Below are 16,489 nucleotides of genomic sequence, written 5' to 3'. Positions count from 1 at the left end.
ACCTCATAATCCTATGCTGGCAGATGCTATTATGAAGTACTAATAATTCTAAGATTTCAGTGATTCCTAAACTGTTAACCCCAGGGTGGGGAGGGGGTGAGCACAGAAGATCAAAATTACTTCTATGGCTATTTTCATATTGCCAACAAACTTTAGCCTTTTTCATTCAGTAACAGAACATTGCTCCAAATTAACTAGAAGACAGACCCCTTGTGGTGATGTGCCTCCTCAGTCGCTTTGTATTCCTGACTATACAGACAGGCACTTGGTAATCTTCTGATGATAACCGGCTCTCTAATAAATAGAGGAGGCTAAAGTGTCTTGTGCAATGCAAAGCATTTCATACCACACAGATGTGCACTGGAATAAGCCAGATACATTCATGGAAATGGAGCAAAAGGAAACAGAAAAGTGGCAAAAAACAAAAACAAAAACCCAGCAGAGCAACAAAGCCACAACAGTCATGGCTCACCTGGGGATTTGGCTGTAGAATAGGCACTGGAGTAGTGGCCACCCCGCTTTACTGTACACATGCAGTATACACAGAGCAGAAGACAGTAAGGAGAGTGGTTACTCAGCAGCTCTAAATGTGTGTTCAAAAGGGTAAAACAACCTGCCCTACAGAAAGTGGGGGGGTGCTGAAAGGGGAAAGGGCAAATAGTGGAATGTCTGAAAAACTTGGTCTTTTATAAAGTCTGATGCTTGAGGCCATTGTTATTGATACAACTTTCCCATGTTCTAGATTCACCACCTGTAAAATCATGGTTTTTCATAATTCTTTCCTTAAGGGGAAATGATATCAACAGACTTATTCTTAATTACTATAAACAAACCCATAAAATCAATATATGAAGATATTTATGTATGTTTTTAATGTTTAAAAATGCCCAGTCAAAATTATGACAAATTTATAGGCTTAAGACTTGCAAGAAACTTAATTACAGGTAAGTCTGACTCTTAAATAAGCAAAATACTAACAATAATCACTGCTATGAATGTATCATTTGATGAGAGAGAAGCCAGTGGAAATATATTAAGTAAATACATTTCTGGGTAGAGTGTGTGCATGTGCATGTGTTAAAAAAAAAAAAGAGATAATGTTAAGAAAATAATTATCCACAATTATAGAGCACAAAATTCAAAATGCAGTATACAGGGGTCAAAACGTGAAATGCTTCTATGTAAATACCAGCAGAATCTAGATCATCAAGCTGTTCCCAAGAAAATGTGTCAGAACAAAACCACACAAGTCTCTTAGGAGAATTATTATAACTTGGAGGGAACAGACTTAACTTTTGGTTTCAAAAGTCACGTCATCTCTGTTTTTCTGGAACTTGGCTGCATACGACCCTGGCAAAGACTACTAATTCATAAAAATTAGAGAAAACAGAAGCAAAATGATCTGTTCCTGCTATGACCATCTATTCCTTTTCCATTAACTACCTGAAGCTGGTGATTTGCTGCGTCGAGAGGGCCCAGGGCTTTTGGATCCAGAATACTTAACAGCTGAGGATCGAGAATAAGATGACTTCAGGACACGACATTCTAGAAAAGAACAAAAGTGCATTAACTAAATCTGGTTTTAATAACGACCAAAAGCAGAGTTACATGTAATTGTTTACTGACCAGAACTATTACCTGATAATTTATCTATTACTGTTAAACAATTTAACATACAAAGCAATTGTCCCAAAAGTACACCTGAGTTTACTTTCAGTCAGGCTACGCATCTTTTTTTTTTTTTTTTTTTTTCTCTTGAGACGGAGTTTTGCTCCTGTTTCCCAGGCTGGAGTGCAATGGCGCGATCTGGGCTCACTGCAACCTCCGCCTCCCAGGTTCAAGCGATTCTGCTCACTGCAACCTCCGCCTCCTGGGTTCAAGTGATTCTCTTGCCTCAGCCTCCCAAGTAGCTGGGATTACAGGTGCCCACCACTATGCCGAGCTAATTTTTTGTATTTTTAGCAGAGATGGGGTTTCACTATGTTGGCCAGGCTGGTCTCAAACTCCTGACCTCAGGCGGTACACCCTCCTCAGCCTCCCAAAGTGCTGGGATTACAGGCATGAGCCACCACGCCCGGCCAAGGCTACACATTTTGGGACATCACCTCAGTGTTCCAGATGGAGCTAATCAAGTACAGAAATTCCAATGTCCTAACTTTATACACACAAACATCCACAGCCTAATCTATACATGTGCAACTATCTTTTTAAATCAGTAGTATTGATAAGCAAAGACTACAATTTTATTATGCTCTCCAACTTCTTGATTGCCTTATTTTAAAAGGGTATGGGACTCTAATTTATGAACCCCCTCCTGAATTATGTTCCATCTTCTCAAAGTATGGAACATCAAAAATGAGGAAAATAGCTTTCTCTCTTTTTTTTTTTTTTGAGATGGAGTCTCGCTCTGTCGCCCAGGCTGAAGTGCAGTGGCGTGATATCAGCTCACTGCAACCTTTGCCTCCCAGGTTCAAGTGATTCTCCTGTCTCAGCCTCTGGCCTGTAGCTGGGATTACAGGTGCCCACCACCACGCCTGGCTAATTTTCCATATTTTTAGTAGAGACGGGTTTTCACCGTGTTGACCAGGCTGGTCCCAAACTTCTCATCTCAGGTGATCTGCTCACCCCGGCCTCCCAAAATGATGGGATTACAGGCGTGAACCACCGTGCCCAGCTGAATAGCTTCAAACAACAACTGTTCTTTCCATAAATCACCAAATAAAATAATATTTAGAGTACTAGAAGTAAGTATTGCTAAAGTAATCACTTCTAAATTGAATAATGAAGAACATGGGTTTTGGAGTTGTGTAGATTTTGAATGAATTATGGATTTGACATTTGTTAACTAGGGGGCCTTGGCTGTAAGCCTGAGTTTTTTTTTCCCCCAATGAAATTGGGGTAAGAATAAAATTTACATCATAGGCTTGTTGTAAGAGTTAAATTAGGTAACATACTGTCTGTAGTAATTTACTCTAAAATACTTCAATTTATGCAGGAAGTTTAAAATACGGATTAATTTTAGTCTATACCCCGGGGCAGTAAACTGACAAGTGAAGTACACTAATCAGGGAAATATACCCAAGGGGAGGCTAGTTAGCATTTGAAAGATTCTAATCAAAACCTTACACAAAGGGAGCAACTTTTGCTTAATTAGCATTGTGGATGTTAAAAGTATCCGACTGTTGAAAGGTGTGTGTAGATTATTAGAAACATCTTAAATGCATTGCTACTCTTTCATATGAGCAGGATATGTAAATATCAAGAACCAACAATCTAGAACTGCAGAACTACATCCTAGGTTTACGAATTGGAACCAATCCTGTATCTATTAATCGAGGATGTAGTTACTTCACTAAGATCAAGTAAACTGAATTCCATGGATTCTGAATGGGCCTTTAACACAAGATGTTATCAGAAGCCTAAAAGCACAGAGTTGGGACCTCATTAAGATTACAACACAAGTTAAATAACTGATTTAAAAAAAAATCTTTGCCTCCTAATAAACGTATCTGTGGCAGAATTAGGTCTGAGACTTGCTCATTGTAAAATCATTGTAAAATTTTACCACATAATGGTGTTGGTGTAATATCATTATTAACAATGACAAAGATAGCAGTGGACACTTATTACTATGTGATAGGCACACTCCCAACTGCATGACATATATTACATTATAATGCATTTAATCCTCAGAAAACCTTATAAAATAGGCATTATTATCCCTACTTTGCAGGTTAAGTAACTCGAGATCAAGAAGGAATAAATCAATAGCTCTCACCAACTTCTAACTATTGCAGGCCCTGATCACCATCAACAAAAACTAACAATGATCCAAGTAGCTTAGATCAATGTACAACATACCCATGAAGCACTGAGTACAATGCCTGTACATACAGAGTAAGTGGCTCAACAAATGTTATTGTTATGCATATTAACTTTATAACCCAGAACATATTTAGTTTCAGTGGCTCAGCTTTCAAAAGGACAACTGACATCAACGAAATATTATGAAACTAAAGCTAAATTTAAGAAAGATGTAAAATACAGATGATATATAATATATATATAAATGCCTATTTTATTTAACCTTAACCACACAGGAATGAGGGAGAGCACTAGCATAGATAACGTAACAGGACATTATCTATAATTAAGGACTTTCCAGTGGTGTCACCAGGCTGAAATAGGGCCAGTCCCACAGAATATAATATAGAAACTGTCAAATTTGGCAGAGATGAAAAACAAAACAGAAAAACAAAAAGAGTAGACGAATGACCCCCAAACTCGTGAATGACTGACATAGTACAACAAGAAGTTAGGACACAAGGAAGTTTGGTACCACAGAATGTATCCTCTCAAAATTTTAAAAGCCTAGGTATCACTGTATTTATTTGGTAGTATAGTTCTCTAATCCTGGACTGTCAAAAACACTTCAACTAGAAGTGGTCTACTGTCTACCTTTTTAAAGGCCAGCTTTCCTCATTCATAAAATTAAAGAGGAAGACCATATCTCTAAGATCCCTCTCCTCTGAAATGTGATGTGTGTGTAATTTTACTTCATTTAAAGAGGAAGCTGACTTTACTACCAGCTAAAATAATCACTATTACTGTAATAGGTTTAAAGCAATTTAAGACAATAGGGTAAAACAATATTCCCAGGACCAATAACATATGAAATAGTTGAGATTATTATTGCCAAATACTACTTGAAAATTCCATATATTGGCCAAAGTCAGGAAAAGGGGATTTTTTTCATCTCACCCATGAAATAGCTTTGTTTCTAAATATAATCATATGTCACTTAACCATGAGGATACATTCGAGAAGTGCATTATTAGGCAATTTATTCATTGTGTGAACATCATGGAGTAAATTTACACAAATCTAGGTGGTGTAGCCTAGTACTCACCCAGACTATATGGTATAGTCTATTGCTCCTGGGCTACAAACCTGTACAGCACATAACTGTACCAAATACTGTAGGCAACCATAACACAACGGTAAGGATCTGTGCATCTAAACATCCAGAAGGTATAGTAAAAATCCTCATGGGACTAGTCATAGATGCAGTCCATCATTGACCAAAGCAACCTTACATGGTACATGACTGTATATAAACAAAGTAAGTATACGTACGTGTGTGTGTGTGTGTGTGTGTGTGTGTGTGTGTGTGTGTGTGTGTGTGTATCCCAGCACTTTGGGAGGCTGAGGTGGGAGGATCACTTGAGGCCAGGAGTTCAAGACTAGCCTGGGCAACATAGCAAGACCCTGTCTCTACAAAAAATTTAAAAATTAGCCAGGAATGGTGGCTTATGCCTTTAATCCTAGCTACTCAGGAGGCTGAGGCAGGAGGATTACTTGAATCCAGGAGCACAGTCAAGGCTGCAGTGAGCTGTGATCGTGCCACTGCACTCCAGGCTGGGAGACAAAAGGAGACGCTGTCTCAATTAAAAAAAAAAAGTTGCTACCAAAAAAACCCCAATGAGGTTGAAAGACACCTCAGATAATCACCATTAACAGTTATTATCCTTTTATCTATTTCTTTTTAATACAGATTTCCTTATCCATACACATCACAAAAAATGGACAATTGTTTCATGTTCAACACTATCCATGCATTTAAGTTGGCATAGCCAACCACCATTCTGAAGAAATGCATGGAACATTTCAGTGGCAAAACAACGCAATGAGAGAGAGAACTGAATTGCTAAAAGTGAAAACTACTTGAATTAGGCGTTGGGTTATTCTTTTTTCTTTTTCTTTCTTTTTTTTTTTTATAAGTAGGCAAATGCTTTCATGTTATTCTTTATTTTCATTGGTTCAAAAATTGTACTGCCAATGCTATCTTTCCTCAACATGCCAGACTTCTTAACATGCACCAACTGAGTGGCCAAATCCCAAGCCTTCATTTCAGGGGTTACAAAGATGGAAAAATGAATTAGCTGAAGAATTGCCTTACCACTATGATCCAGGACAAAGTCATCTTGGGCATAACGGAATTTTTCTGGTCCACATGCAATAAAAACATCGTCATCACCAAAAAAGTCTTGCAGACAAGTAACCTGAGAACAAAAATCATGTCCAAGAAATAAATCAGACACATTAGAAGTGAAATGAAAAGTAAGCAAAATTAAATGAATTTTTAAGCCTGAATTTTAAGTATTGAGGTGGAAGAGAAAGCTGTGTAATATACTACGTTTCTAAGCACTTTACCTTCACAAAGCACTTTCACACATTCTCTCAACCTCAGAACAACAGAGTCAAGGATTCATGACATGCATCAATATTCCTTTTCCACAGGTGAAGTCAAAGACGTACATGCAAAGGTAAGTGATTTTCCCCCCAGGTTCCCCACAGATGGGTGGCGAAGCTGACATTCATGAAGGCCTCTGCTCTCAGTTTAGTGTTTTTTCCATACTGCCCTTCTTCCCTCTCCTAACAACTCTGCTTCCCACTGTGTGACCTTGGGCGTGACTTCTCTGTACCCCTGCTACTGTGCCTTGGGTTGTTTCGAGGATTAATGTATAAAAACTGCTTGGAACAATGTCTGGCACATGAGTGCTCAATGTGTTAATAGTCACCCCCATCGTCCCCACCACCATGATTATCAAGATCAAAGGAAGATTTGCCATGAAGCTAATGAGGCTTAAGCTTCAGGGATCTTCTAATGCCCTATATATCTAAATATGTGGTCTCAATTTCACTTGTTTTTTTTGAGACACAATCTTGCTCTGTCGCCAGGCTGGAGCGCAGTGGTGCGATTTCGGCTCACTGCAATCTCCATCTCCCAAGTTCAAATGATTCTCTTGCCTCAGCCTCCCGAGTAGCTGGGACTACAGGTGCGTGCCACCACACCCAGCTAATTTTTTATATTTTTAGTAAAGACAGGGTTTCACCATGTTGGCCAGGATGGCCTTGATCTCCTGACCTCGTGATATGCCTGCCTCGGCCTCCCAAAGTGCTGGGATTACAGGTGTGAGTCACCACGCCCAGCCCAATTTCACATTCTTTTTTCAAAAAGGGCCTCCCTTCCATACTGTATTAGTTTCAGCTCCACAGAACCTGGATCTATCCCAGGGAGCATATTCATCCATTTATCCCAGTGGTGACCAGAAGAACCATCTTCTAGGACTTTGGACATAGATAGGCTCTATTTTTACCAGTTTTCAATGGGATATGTGATAAGATTTCTTCTTAAGAAGTAATCCATTTCCAACAAAGTTAGGAAAAAACAAACAATGCTCTAGTACTTGAACAGGCTGACAAATCTCAATATTCCTTAAGTTTTCTGAATCACTATTTAGCTTTTCATTGGGAAAAAAAAATAGGTCTCACTACAGAGTTAGAAAATAATGCTCCAGAGAGAAGAAAGTGAACTAGATACAATGTAGATGGCTCAGGTCATATTATTTAAGTGACCTAAATGATGTGCCTTTTTGCAATGCCAAAAAGTTGACTGCACAGACAGTAAGAGAAACAGGCATGTTCCAGTTCTCTTCAGGCAAGATGTGGCTTCTGTATCTCACTGAAATGGCTCTAGCTACAGTGTCCAGGGCCTTTAAGAATTGTATTTTCAATTGTTCCTGTTCTCTTCTATCTCCGTTGGTGTTAGCACACACCCCTTCACTCATGCTAGAATTCAGAGAGTCATCCTTTCTCCTTTCCTCACCAACCGCTCACATTTAGGCCTTTTTACTTCTTACATGGTTTTAAAGGGTCTCTACTTCTATTCCTTGGTTCCTTCTCTCTTACCTGGACTCTTGACATTGCCCTGTAACAGGTTTGCTAACCTCCTATCTTCCACCACTCCCTGGAATCTGTCATTTCTGTTTGCAAGGGTGTCAGTATACTGTCTCTCACAGGTATTACTGGGTGATCATGCACCACTCAGCCCTCAGTGGCTACCTTTTATGACAAGATAACGCTCCTTCAAAGGGTGCATTCAACTGACCCCCAACCCTGTCTTTGCCATGTCTTCCGTTCACCCAACAGCCAAGTCAAGATGACTTTGGGTTGCCTGCCCACACAGTGCTAATGGGTTTTTTGTTTGTTCCTTTTGAGACAGGGTCTCACTCTGTCACCCAGGTGGGAGTGCAGTGACACAATCTCGGCTCACTGCAGCCTTAACCTCTGGGCTTAAGTGATCCTCCTACCTCAACCTACTGAGTAGCTGGGATCATAGGTGTGTACCATGCCTAGCTAAATATTAATTTATTTATTTATGTAGGTAGGTAGGTAAGTAGGTAAGTAGGTAGAGATGGGGTCTCCCTATGTTGCCCAGGGTGCTCTCTGACTCCTGGGATCAAGCGATCCTCCCACCTTGGTCTCCCAAACTGCTGGTGTTTGTTGTTTTTTTTAAAAGAGTTTATTGAGCTGTAATTCACAGACCATACAATTCACCCAGTTAAGGTCCACAATTCAATGTTGTTTTTTTAGTATATTAAGAGTTGTGCAACTATCACTGCAATTTACTTTGAATATTTTCATCATCCCCAGAAGAAACACCATGCCCATTAGCAGTCACTCCCCATAAACCCCTTCCCACATCCCAGGCACCCATAATCTACTTTCTAGCTCTGCAGATTTGCCAATTCTGGACACTTCATGTATATGGAACCATAAGATATGTGGCATCTGATGACTGGCTTCTTTTACTTAGCATGTTTTTAAGGTTCATCCATGTTGTAAGATTTAACAGCAGTTCATTCCTTCTGTAGCTGAATAGTCCATGGTATGGATATATAACATTTTGTTCATTTTTTCATCAGCTTAGGACATCTGGGTTATTTTTAGCTTCAGAGCTGACTCTTACCAACATGCCTTTCCTTACACTGTTTCCCAGGCCTTTCTGACATCTATCCGTCTGTCTGTCTATCTATCCGTCTATCCATCTATCTCTCTATCTCTATCTATCCAGAGTCTCAACTCTGTTGCCCAGGCTAGAGTGCAGTAGCACGATCACGGCTCACTGTGCAGCCACAACCTCCAACAACCTCCTGGGCTCAAGTGATCCTCCCACCTCAGCTTCCTGAGTAGCTGGGACCACAGCCACCATACTCGGCTAATTTTTTTTTTTTTTTTTTTTTTTTTTTTTAAGACAGGGTCTCCCTATGATGCCCACAGTTTGAGTTGCCAGGAGTTGAAGTCTCAACTCCTGGGCTCAAGTGATCCCCCTGTCTTGGCCTCCCAAAATGCTGGGATTACAGGCACCCACAGCCTGACCACCCTTTAGTGTCATGACCTCCAGGTGGGCATGGGTGTTCCCTGTTCATCATTCCTGCAGGTCTAGTAGAGTTCCTGGCTTTAGTGGGTGCTTGATATATGTTTGCTAAATGAACTGTGGCTCTGTATGGGGTGCTCCTATTGGAACTGAGTTCTCAGACCAGAGTAACTTCTCCAGGTGAGTGGTACAATGGCTACATTATCTACTGCCCTCACCACCACTTACGTTTAGGACTTACTAAGTCTAGGCATCAATTAACCTCTCTGAATTTTCTGTCTATATGGCGGCATGTACTATCTCAACCCCTACAACAATCGCATGAGGTTGATACTATTATCGTCCTTCATTTATAAATAAGAAAACAGATCTAAAGAGAGAAACTTGCCCGGACACAGGTAACAAATGAGAACCCAGCAATTTAGGTGCAAGTCCTCTACTTCTGCATCTCTGCTTTCAAGTTGACAGCATGCCACTTTCTCATCTGAAATCCCACAGGTCATCTTTCTACTTACAGTTCTTGTTCATTTTACCTTATTTGTAGTCATTTATGTCTTGTTTTACAGTCAGTTATGTCTACCTTATATTTCTAACTATTTTATTATTCACATACATATAATATATTCAATAAATGGTTCTTAAATGGAATTGAACTGAGTTTTATTTTTTTGGCCAAGTAAAAACGTATCTAGTGAAGTTTAATATAATTTTTTTAAAAAGGGAAATTGCATTTTTTGCAATTAATTTAGCATGAAGAAATAACTGAATTTTAAAAAACATATCTGAATGAATCTGAAAAAAATCAGTTAATTTTTAATTGATTTTATTACAAGGAAATATTTCATCTGGTACTAAATTAGTTGGCATTTGATTAGCATAAATAACAGTAAATAATCAAGTTACTATCTGGAATAAAAGCATTTAACAAGTCTCAGGAACATAACATATCAAAAAGGTGACTTTTTTTTTTTTTTCCATAGAAGCTTATTTGGCTTTTTGTTTTTTTTTTTTTTGAGACAGAGTCTCGCTCTGTCACCCAGGCTGGAGTGCAGTAGCACGATCTCGGCTCACTGCAAGCTCCGCCTCCCAGGTTCACGCCATTCTCCTGCCTCAGCCTCCCGAGTAGCTGGGATTACAGGCACCCACTGCCACCATGCCCGGCTGAGTTTTTTGTATTTTTAGTAGAGATGGGGCTTCACCATGTTAGCCAGGATGGTCTCGATCTCCTGACCTTGTGATCCACCGGCCTCGGCCTCCCATAGTGTTGGGATTACAGGCATGAGCTACCATGCCCGGCCCTTGGCTCTTCTTAATTGACCTTTTAATGATTTCACCTGTCAGTTTAAGTTTGGATTCCCAAACATAGTGTACATAAGATGTCTGCCTCCCTCTGATTCAGGTTCTAGTCACTGAATGCCTATTTGGTTAAGCAGTTAACCAAATTATACAATTTTCTTTTTCTCTTTCTGTTGCCTTGGCTGGCGTACAGTGTTGCGATCTTGGCTCACTGCAACTTCCACCTCCCAGGCTCAAGGGATTCTCACACCTTAGCCTTCCAGGGACTACAGGCATGCGGCACCACACGTGGTTAATTTTTGTATTTTTTGTTAGAGGCCAGGTTTCACTATGTTGCCCAGGCTGGTCTTGAACTACCGGGCTCAAGCAATCTACCTGCCTCAGCCTCTCAAAGTGTTGGGATGACAAATGTGAGCCGCCACACCTGGCCACAATTTTTCAACTAGGTTCTGATATGCCTTAATTCAGTCACTGCTACTCGCAAAGAAATGACAGCCATAAAGTGAATAAAAGATACAACTGATGCCAGACGCAGTGGCTCATGCCTGCAATCCCAACACTTTGGGAGGCCAAGGTGTGCGGATCATGAGGTCAAGAGATCGAGACCATCCTGGCCAACATGGCGAAACCCCGTCTCTACTAAAAGTATAAAAATTAGCTGGGTGTGGTGGCATGCACCTGTAGTCCCAGCTACTCGGGAGGCTGAAGCAGGGGAATCGCTTGAACCCGGGAGGCGGAAGTTGCAGTGAGCTGAGATCGCACCACTGCACTCCAGCCTGGTGACAGAGCAAGACTCCGTCACAAAAAAAAAAGTACAACTGAGAAACAAAACATGTCTCAGGTATACTTGGGACAGGGACATATCTCACAAGATGTTAAACAACTTCAGCCTCCATTCATTTACAGTGTTTTTATTGAGCATTGATTATGTGCCAGGCACTATTCTAGGTGCTACAGGATACATCAGTAAAGAAAGAAAAAAGAGACAAAAATTATTGACCTCATTAAGGAAGTGTGTGCACAGGTAAATTTATGTCACAACAGAAGATAAAGAGCACAGAAGGGGAGCAGTGAATGCAGAGGATGGGTGCTGCAATACTAAAGAGGGTGGTCAGGAAAGGCTTCATTGCAAAGGTGACATTTGAACAAAATATTGGAAGCAAGTCACATGAATATCTGTAGAGGGAAGTGTTCCAGGCAGAGGGAAAGAAATGTACAAAAGCCCTGTGGAAAGATCATTAAAGAACACAGTCTACCAGCAGCTCCCTAGAATAGTCATAAAATGGGCTGGGTGCAGTGGCTCATGTCTGCAATCCCAGAGCTTTGGGAGGCCAAGGCAGGAAGACTGCATGAGCCAAGCAGTTTGAGGCTGCAGTAGCTATGATCACACCACTGCACTATAATCTAGGTGACACAGCAAGACTCTGTCTCAAAAATCAAAAATAAATAACCATCAAATGGATAAGAAAGATTTGACTTAAAGCAAAGCAATGGTTTGGTATATATCTGTCTATGTGAGCTGCATGCAAAATACGAACATTTTTTAGATAATGTAAATAAACAGAACTGTAAGCATATCAATCTTATTTTTATGCTAAAATTACATTTGCATATTTAACAATAGATCTCTTTAGTCTAATGCAATCATTATTTGCCCACGCTTAAATTTCACACACACACACACACATTTTGAGACAGAGTCTCACTCTGTTGCCCAGGCTGGAGTGCAGTGGCACGATCACAGCTCACTGCAGCCTCAACCTCCTGGGCTCAGGTGATCCTCTCACTTTGGCCTCTCAAAGTGCTGGTATTACACATGTGAGACACTGTGCCCAGCCTGGAACTATGTATTTTAACTGTTCCTAGTAGTGGCCCAAATTCAGTTGATACTTTTTAATGCAGAACATCTGATAAAATGTCCAGGTTCTGATATAAAGTAAAGTAACTCTCTCTCACCAAGGAGAGCCACATAAATTTACTACTGTACATTCATTCATTCTAATATTAATCAAGTGCCTACTATAATATGCCAGGCATAAATAAAAGACAAAAAGCACACAGTCTAGTGATGAAAATGGACAACTAATAATTACAGTTCAAAATGTTATAATAGGGTGAATATTATAGAAGAACACCCTGACTATTATGGGAATAAACGAACACAACTTGATAAAAACAGAACCCATAAAATATTTAGTACCTTTAAAATACCTCATATGTTTGCACACTAAGATAATTTTTCTATGTTTTACAACATATTCTGTGTTCTTTAACTCTGGTAATCTGTATGTTCCTTTTACCATTTATTTTTTAAACGAGTTGAACACTGAGGTATGAACCAGGTCGCTAAATCTGTCTCAGGAAAAAAAAAAAATCAGTATGAATAACATCTCAGGATCATTCTTAACAAGGGTGAGGAAAAGTGTATCAGTTTAGAAGGCCTCTTACTGTTTGCTTCTAAATTCTTTCTACAATGCAAGGAAGAATTAACTCTTCCAGAAGCTCATCAGAAATAATGGATGCCATGCGGCCTGTGAAAGCAAGCTATACAAACAAGGGGAAAGTAATATTTCTGCTAAGGTGCACAATTAAAGCAATCAGTTAGGAACTAATGGGGAAACATCCAAGTGAAAAATAATGTATCTACAGGAGTCCATCTAAGTTTTCCAAATGAAAGACGGCCACTTAAAAAAGTAATTTTTCCATCCTTCGCTAGACAGATTAATCAGGTTAGGGTGAATCAGGCCAGCCATAATTTCAGTGCTAGTTCATAATAGCTTGCCACAACCACTCTTTTTCTTTCCTTATTTGGTATCTGTTAAAAGATACAAAAACGTGTGAAAGAGGCTTGAGGTCTGATTTATTAATTTATTTTTATTTTTTGAGATGGAATCTCACTCTGTCGCCCAGGCTGGAGTACAATAACGCTCTTGGCTCACTGCAACCTCCACCTCCCCAGTTCAAGCGATTCTTCTGCCTCAGCCTCCTGAGTAGTTGGGATTACAGGCACCCACCACCACATCCGGCTAATTTTTGTATTTTTAGTACAGATGGGGTTTCGCCATGTTGGTCAGGCTGGTCTCGAACTCCTGACCTCAGGTGATCCGCCTGCATTGGCCTCCCATTACAGGCGTGGGCCACCATGGCAAGCGAGGTCTGATTAAAAAAAAAAAAAAATTATGCATGATATGATCTGGCTCTGTGAACCCACCCAAATCTCATCTTGAATTGTAACCCAAACTGTAATCCCCACGCGTTGGAGGAGAAACCTCGTGGGAGATAATTAGATCGTGGGGGTGGTCCCCCTGTGCTCTTCTTGTGATAGGGAGTGAGTTCTTTCAAGATCTGGTGGTTTTATAAGGGGCTTTCCCCACCTTGGCTCGTTCTTCTCCTTCCTGCTACCATGTGAAGAAGGACATATTTTCTTCCTCTTTGGCATGATTGTAAGTTTCCTGAGGCCTCCCCAGCCATGCTGAACCGTGAGTCAATTAAACCTCTTTCCTTTATGAATTACCCAGTCTCAGGTATTTCTTCATAGCAGTGTGAGAAGGAACTAATACAATGCATATATTAGTAGCACAATAAATCCTTTCCTCAAAACAAAAAAGGCAGAGGACACTCAGAGATAATCTTCCCTGGACACTTACATTCTGAACCAGAGTGGGGCATGTTAGGGGGTAAGAGTAAGAAACACAAGACTGGTTGGGCACGATGGCTCACGCCTGTAATCCCAGCACTTTGGGAGGCTGAGGCAGGCAGATCACAAGGTCAGGAGATCGAGACCATCCTGGCTAACATGGTGAAACCCCGACTCTACTAAACATACAAAAAATTGGCCGGGCATGGTGGTGGGTGCCTGTAGTCCCAGCTACTCAGGAGGCTGAGACAGGAGAATGGCGTGAACCCAGGAGGTGGAGCTTGCAGTGAGCTAAGATCGTGCTACTGCACTCCAGCCTGGGTGACAGAGCGAGACTCCATTTCAAAAAAAATAAAAAGAAGAAGAAACACAAGACTGACACCCATTTCCTGACCCACTGACACTCTTTGGAAATCTTGTGTTTCTTACTCTTTCCAGAAGTACACAGGAGTTGGTGTCAAAGCATGCTGGATTTCTCTAAGACCCCTTCCTGCTCTAAGATTCTAAAGTCTAAATATTTGTTTCTTAAAAGAGCTATTATTTATATTTTAGGAGACTGCTTTTAGAAGAGTTGAAATGCGTTTTTCTGAGAGACAGTAAAAGGAACACTATTTTAAGTGGCTACATAGTAATGTCCACTTGCAATTTCTTTCTGGTCAAGATTTAGCTTTGTATGTCCTCAAAGAAATCTTCAAAGCCCCTCCAAATCCAGATGTTTCCTCAATACTCTAACTCACTCAAGATAGATGTTATCATTGAGGTTAACTGCCTGGTTTTGTGTCTGGACCTCTCACCAGACTGAGCACCATACACGCGGTCTTGTTCACCACTATAATTCCAGCATTACATAGCACCTAGCATATAGGCTTTGCTTAATACATTTCTGTTGAATGCATAATGATTGAAATGCCTTGAGGCTGGGTGCGGTGGCTCATGCCTGTAATCCCAGCACTTAGGGAGGCCAAGGCAGAGAGATCACTTGAGGTCAGGAGTTCGAGACCAGCCTGGGCAACATGGAGAAACTCCATCACTACAAAAAAATAGAAAAATGAGCCAGGTGTGGTGGCTCATGCCTGTGGTCCCAGCTACTTGGGGGGCTGAGACCAAAGGGCCACTTGAGCCAGGAAGTAGAAGCTGTGGTGAACCAAGATTGTGCCGCTGCACTCTAGCCTGGGAAATAGAGCGAGACTCTGTCTCCAAAGAAAAAAAAGAAAAAGAAAAAAAGAAATCAAAAGAAATGCCTTGGGTCCTACTTTTTCCAAGTAGCCCTCTCTAGAGGGTCCATCTCACACTCTATGGATTCCTATCAACTCATTATAATGCAGGGTAGTCCTGGTTCCCAAATTTATGATGTTAGTTTTCTATCCCAAGATAACCTATAAATTGTTTGGGCAGACCAGTCAAATCCTATGTAGCTCCTTATAAAAGATATAGCAAATACTTGGTTGATCAAATTTTGGCCCTGGACACCTTAAAATAACTCTAAAAACTGATCTTACATCATATAAGCTCTTTCAAGAATTAAATCTCTTTTATTATTATTTCAAGATGATTTGAGAAAAACTACTTGTGAAATCTGCTACTGCAACAATTCGGTAGAAGGGATTTAAAGCAATGCAATTTGCAATTACACTCCACATTTGGTGCTATTCAGAGACTTGAGGTTTGCATTAAATGAGGGTCTCTTGAGATATTTTCCACAGCTATTTTATTGACATTTTCTAAGACGTGATAAAAATTCAAAAGGAACATCACTGGATCTCAGTGAGAAACTAGTTTAAACTGGCATCTACTTATCCAAACAGAGTAAAGGGAAAATCTTAGCCCTCTTGAAATGTCCATCTTTTGAACAAGGACCACATTTTATAGAAGACATAATGGGAGGATGGATATCAGGAGTATAGAATAGATCAGCATTTTTTATGGATTTTCTTTAACTGTGTTGGCAGGTGGGGGGGGGTGGTGGTGTGAGAGAGAGAGAGAGAACAAAAATCCCTACCTCCTGCTGAAATTAAATGCTTTCATTATCAGAATTCAGCTAAAAGGTTGTCTCTATCTAAGAGTAGTTAAAAAAACAAAATATTTCTACCTTGCTTCTAAAAAGGATTTGAAGGAACTCAAAGGAAGTCCAGTAAATGGCTTATCTTTGAAACTAAAAATACTCTATAGGCTTTTAACAAAACTATATTGATAGCCTTCATTTTTTTCCCTAAGAAATGGTCATGTTACAAGTCATAAAACGCCAAAAGGGAGCTACATTTCATTTTAAACCCCCCCAAACAATATTCTACTATATATAAGTTTTCTATCATGTAAGCAAGCAGAAATACAACTTT

At 40.2% G+C, this 16,489-nt stretch overlaps 1 protein-coding gene across 7 annotated transcripts in view; it reads right to left on the bottom strand.

Moving 5' to 3' along the window:
• DCLK2 (doublecortin like kinase 2) overlaps nucleotides 1-16,489 on the bottom strand; it is a 176,083-nt gene that overhangs the window by 57,289 nt on the left and 102,305 nt on the right. For 6 of the 7 annotated variants that reach the window (XM_063664176.1, XM_063664175.1, XM_063664174.1 and 3 more), the window contains 2 exons: nucleotides 5,960-6,062; nucleotides 1,444-1,545 (listed from right to left, as the gene is read on the bottom strand). In XM_063664176.1, coding sequence (XP_063520246.1) covers nucleotides 1,444-1,545; nucleotides 5,960-6,062 — 205 coding nt within the window. Of the gene's footprint in view, nucleotides 1-472; nucleotides 524-1,443; nucleotides 1,546-5,959; nucleotides 6,063-16,489 lie in introns of all 7 variants that reach the window. The other variant, XM_054485680.2, reaches the window with a different exon arrangement.

The sequence above is a fragment of the Pongo pygmaeus genome, chromosome 3 (assembly GCF_028885625.2).
Source record: "Pongo pygmaeus isolate AG05252 chromosome 3, NHGRI_mPonPyg2-v2.0_pri, whole genome shotgun sequence".
Taxonomy (NCBI): Eukaryota; Metazoa; Chordata; class Mammalia; order Primates; family Hominidae; genus Pongo; species Pongo pygmaeus.
This window is presented reverse-complemented; position numbering and strand designations above follow the sequence as displayed.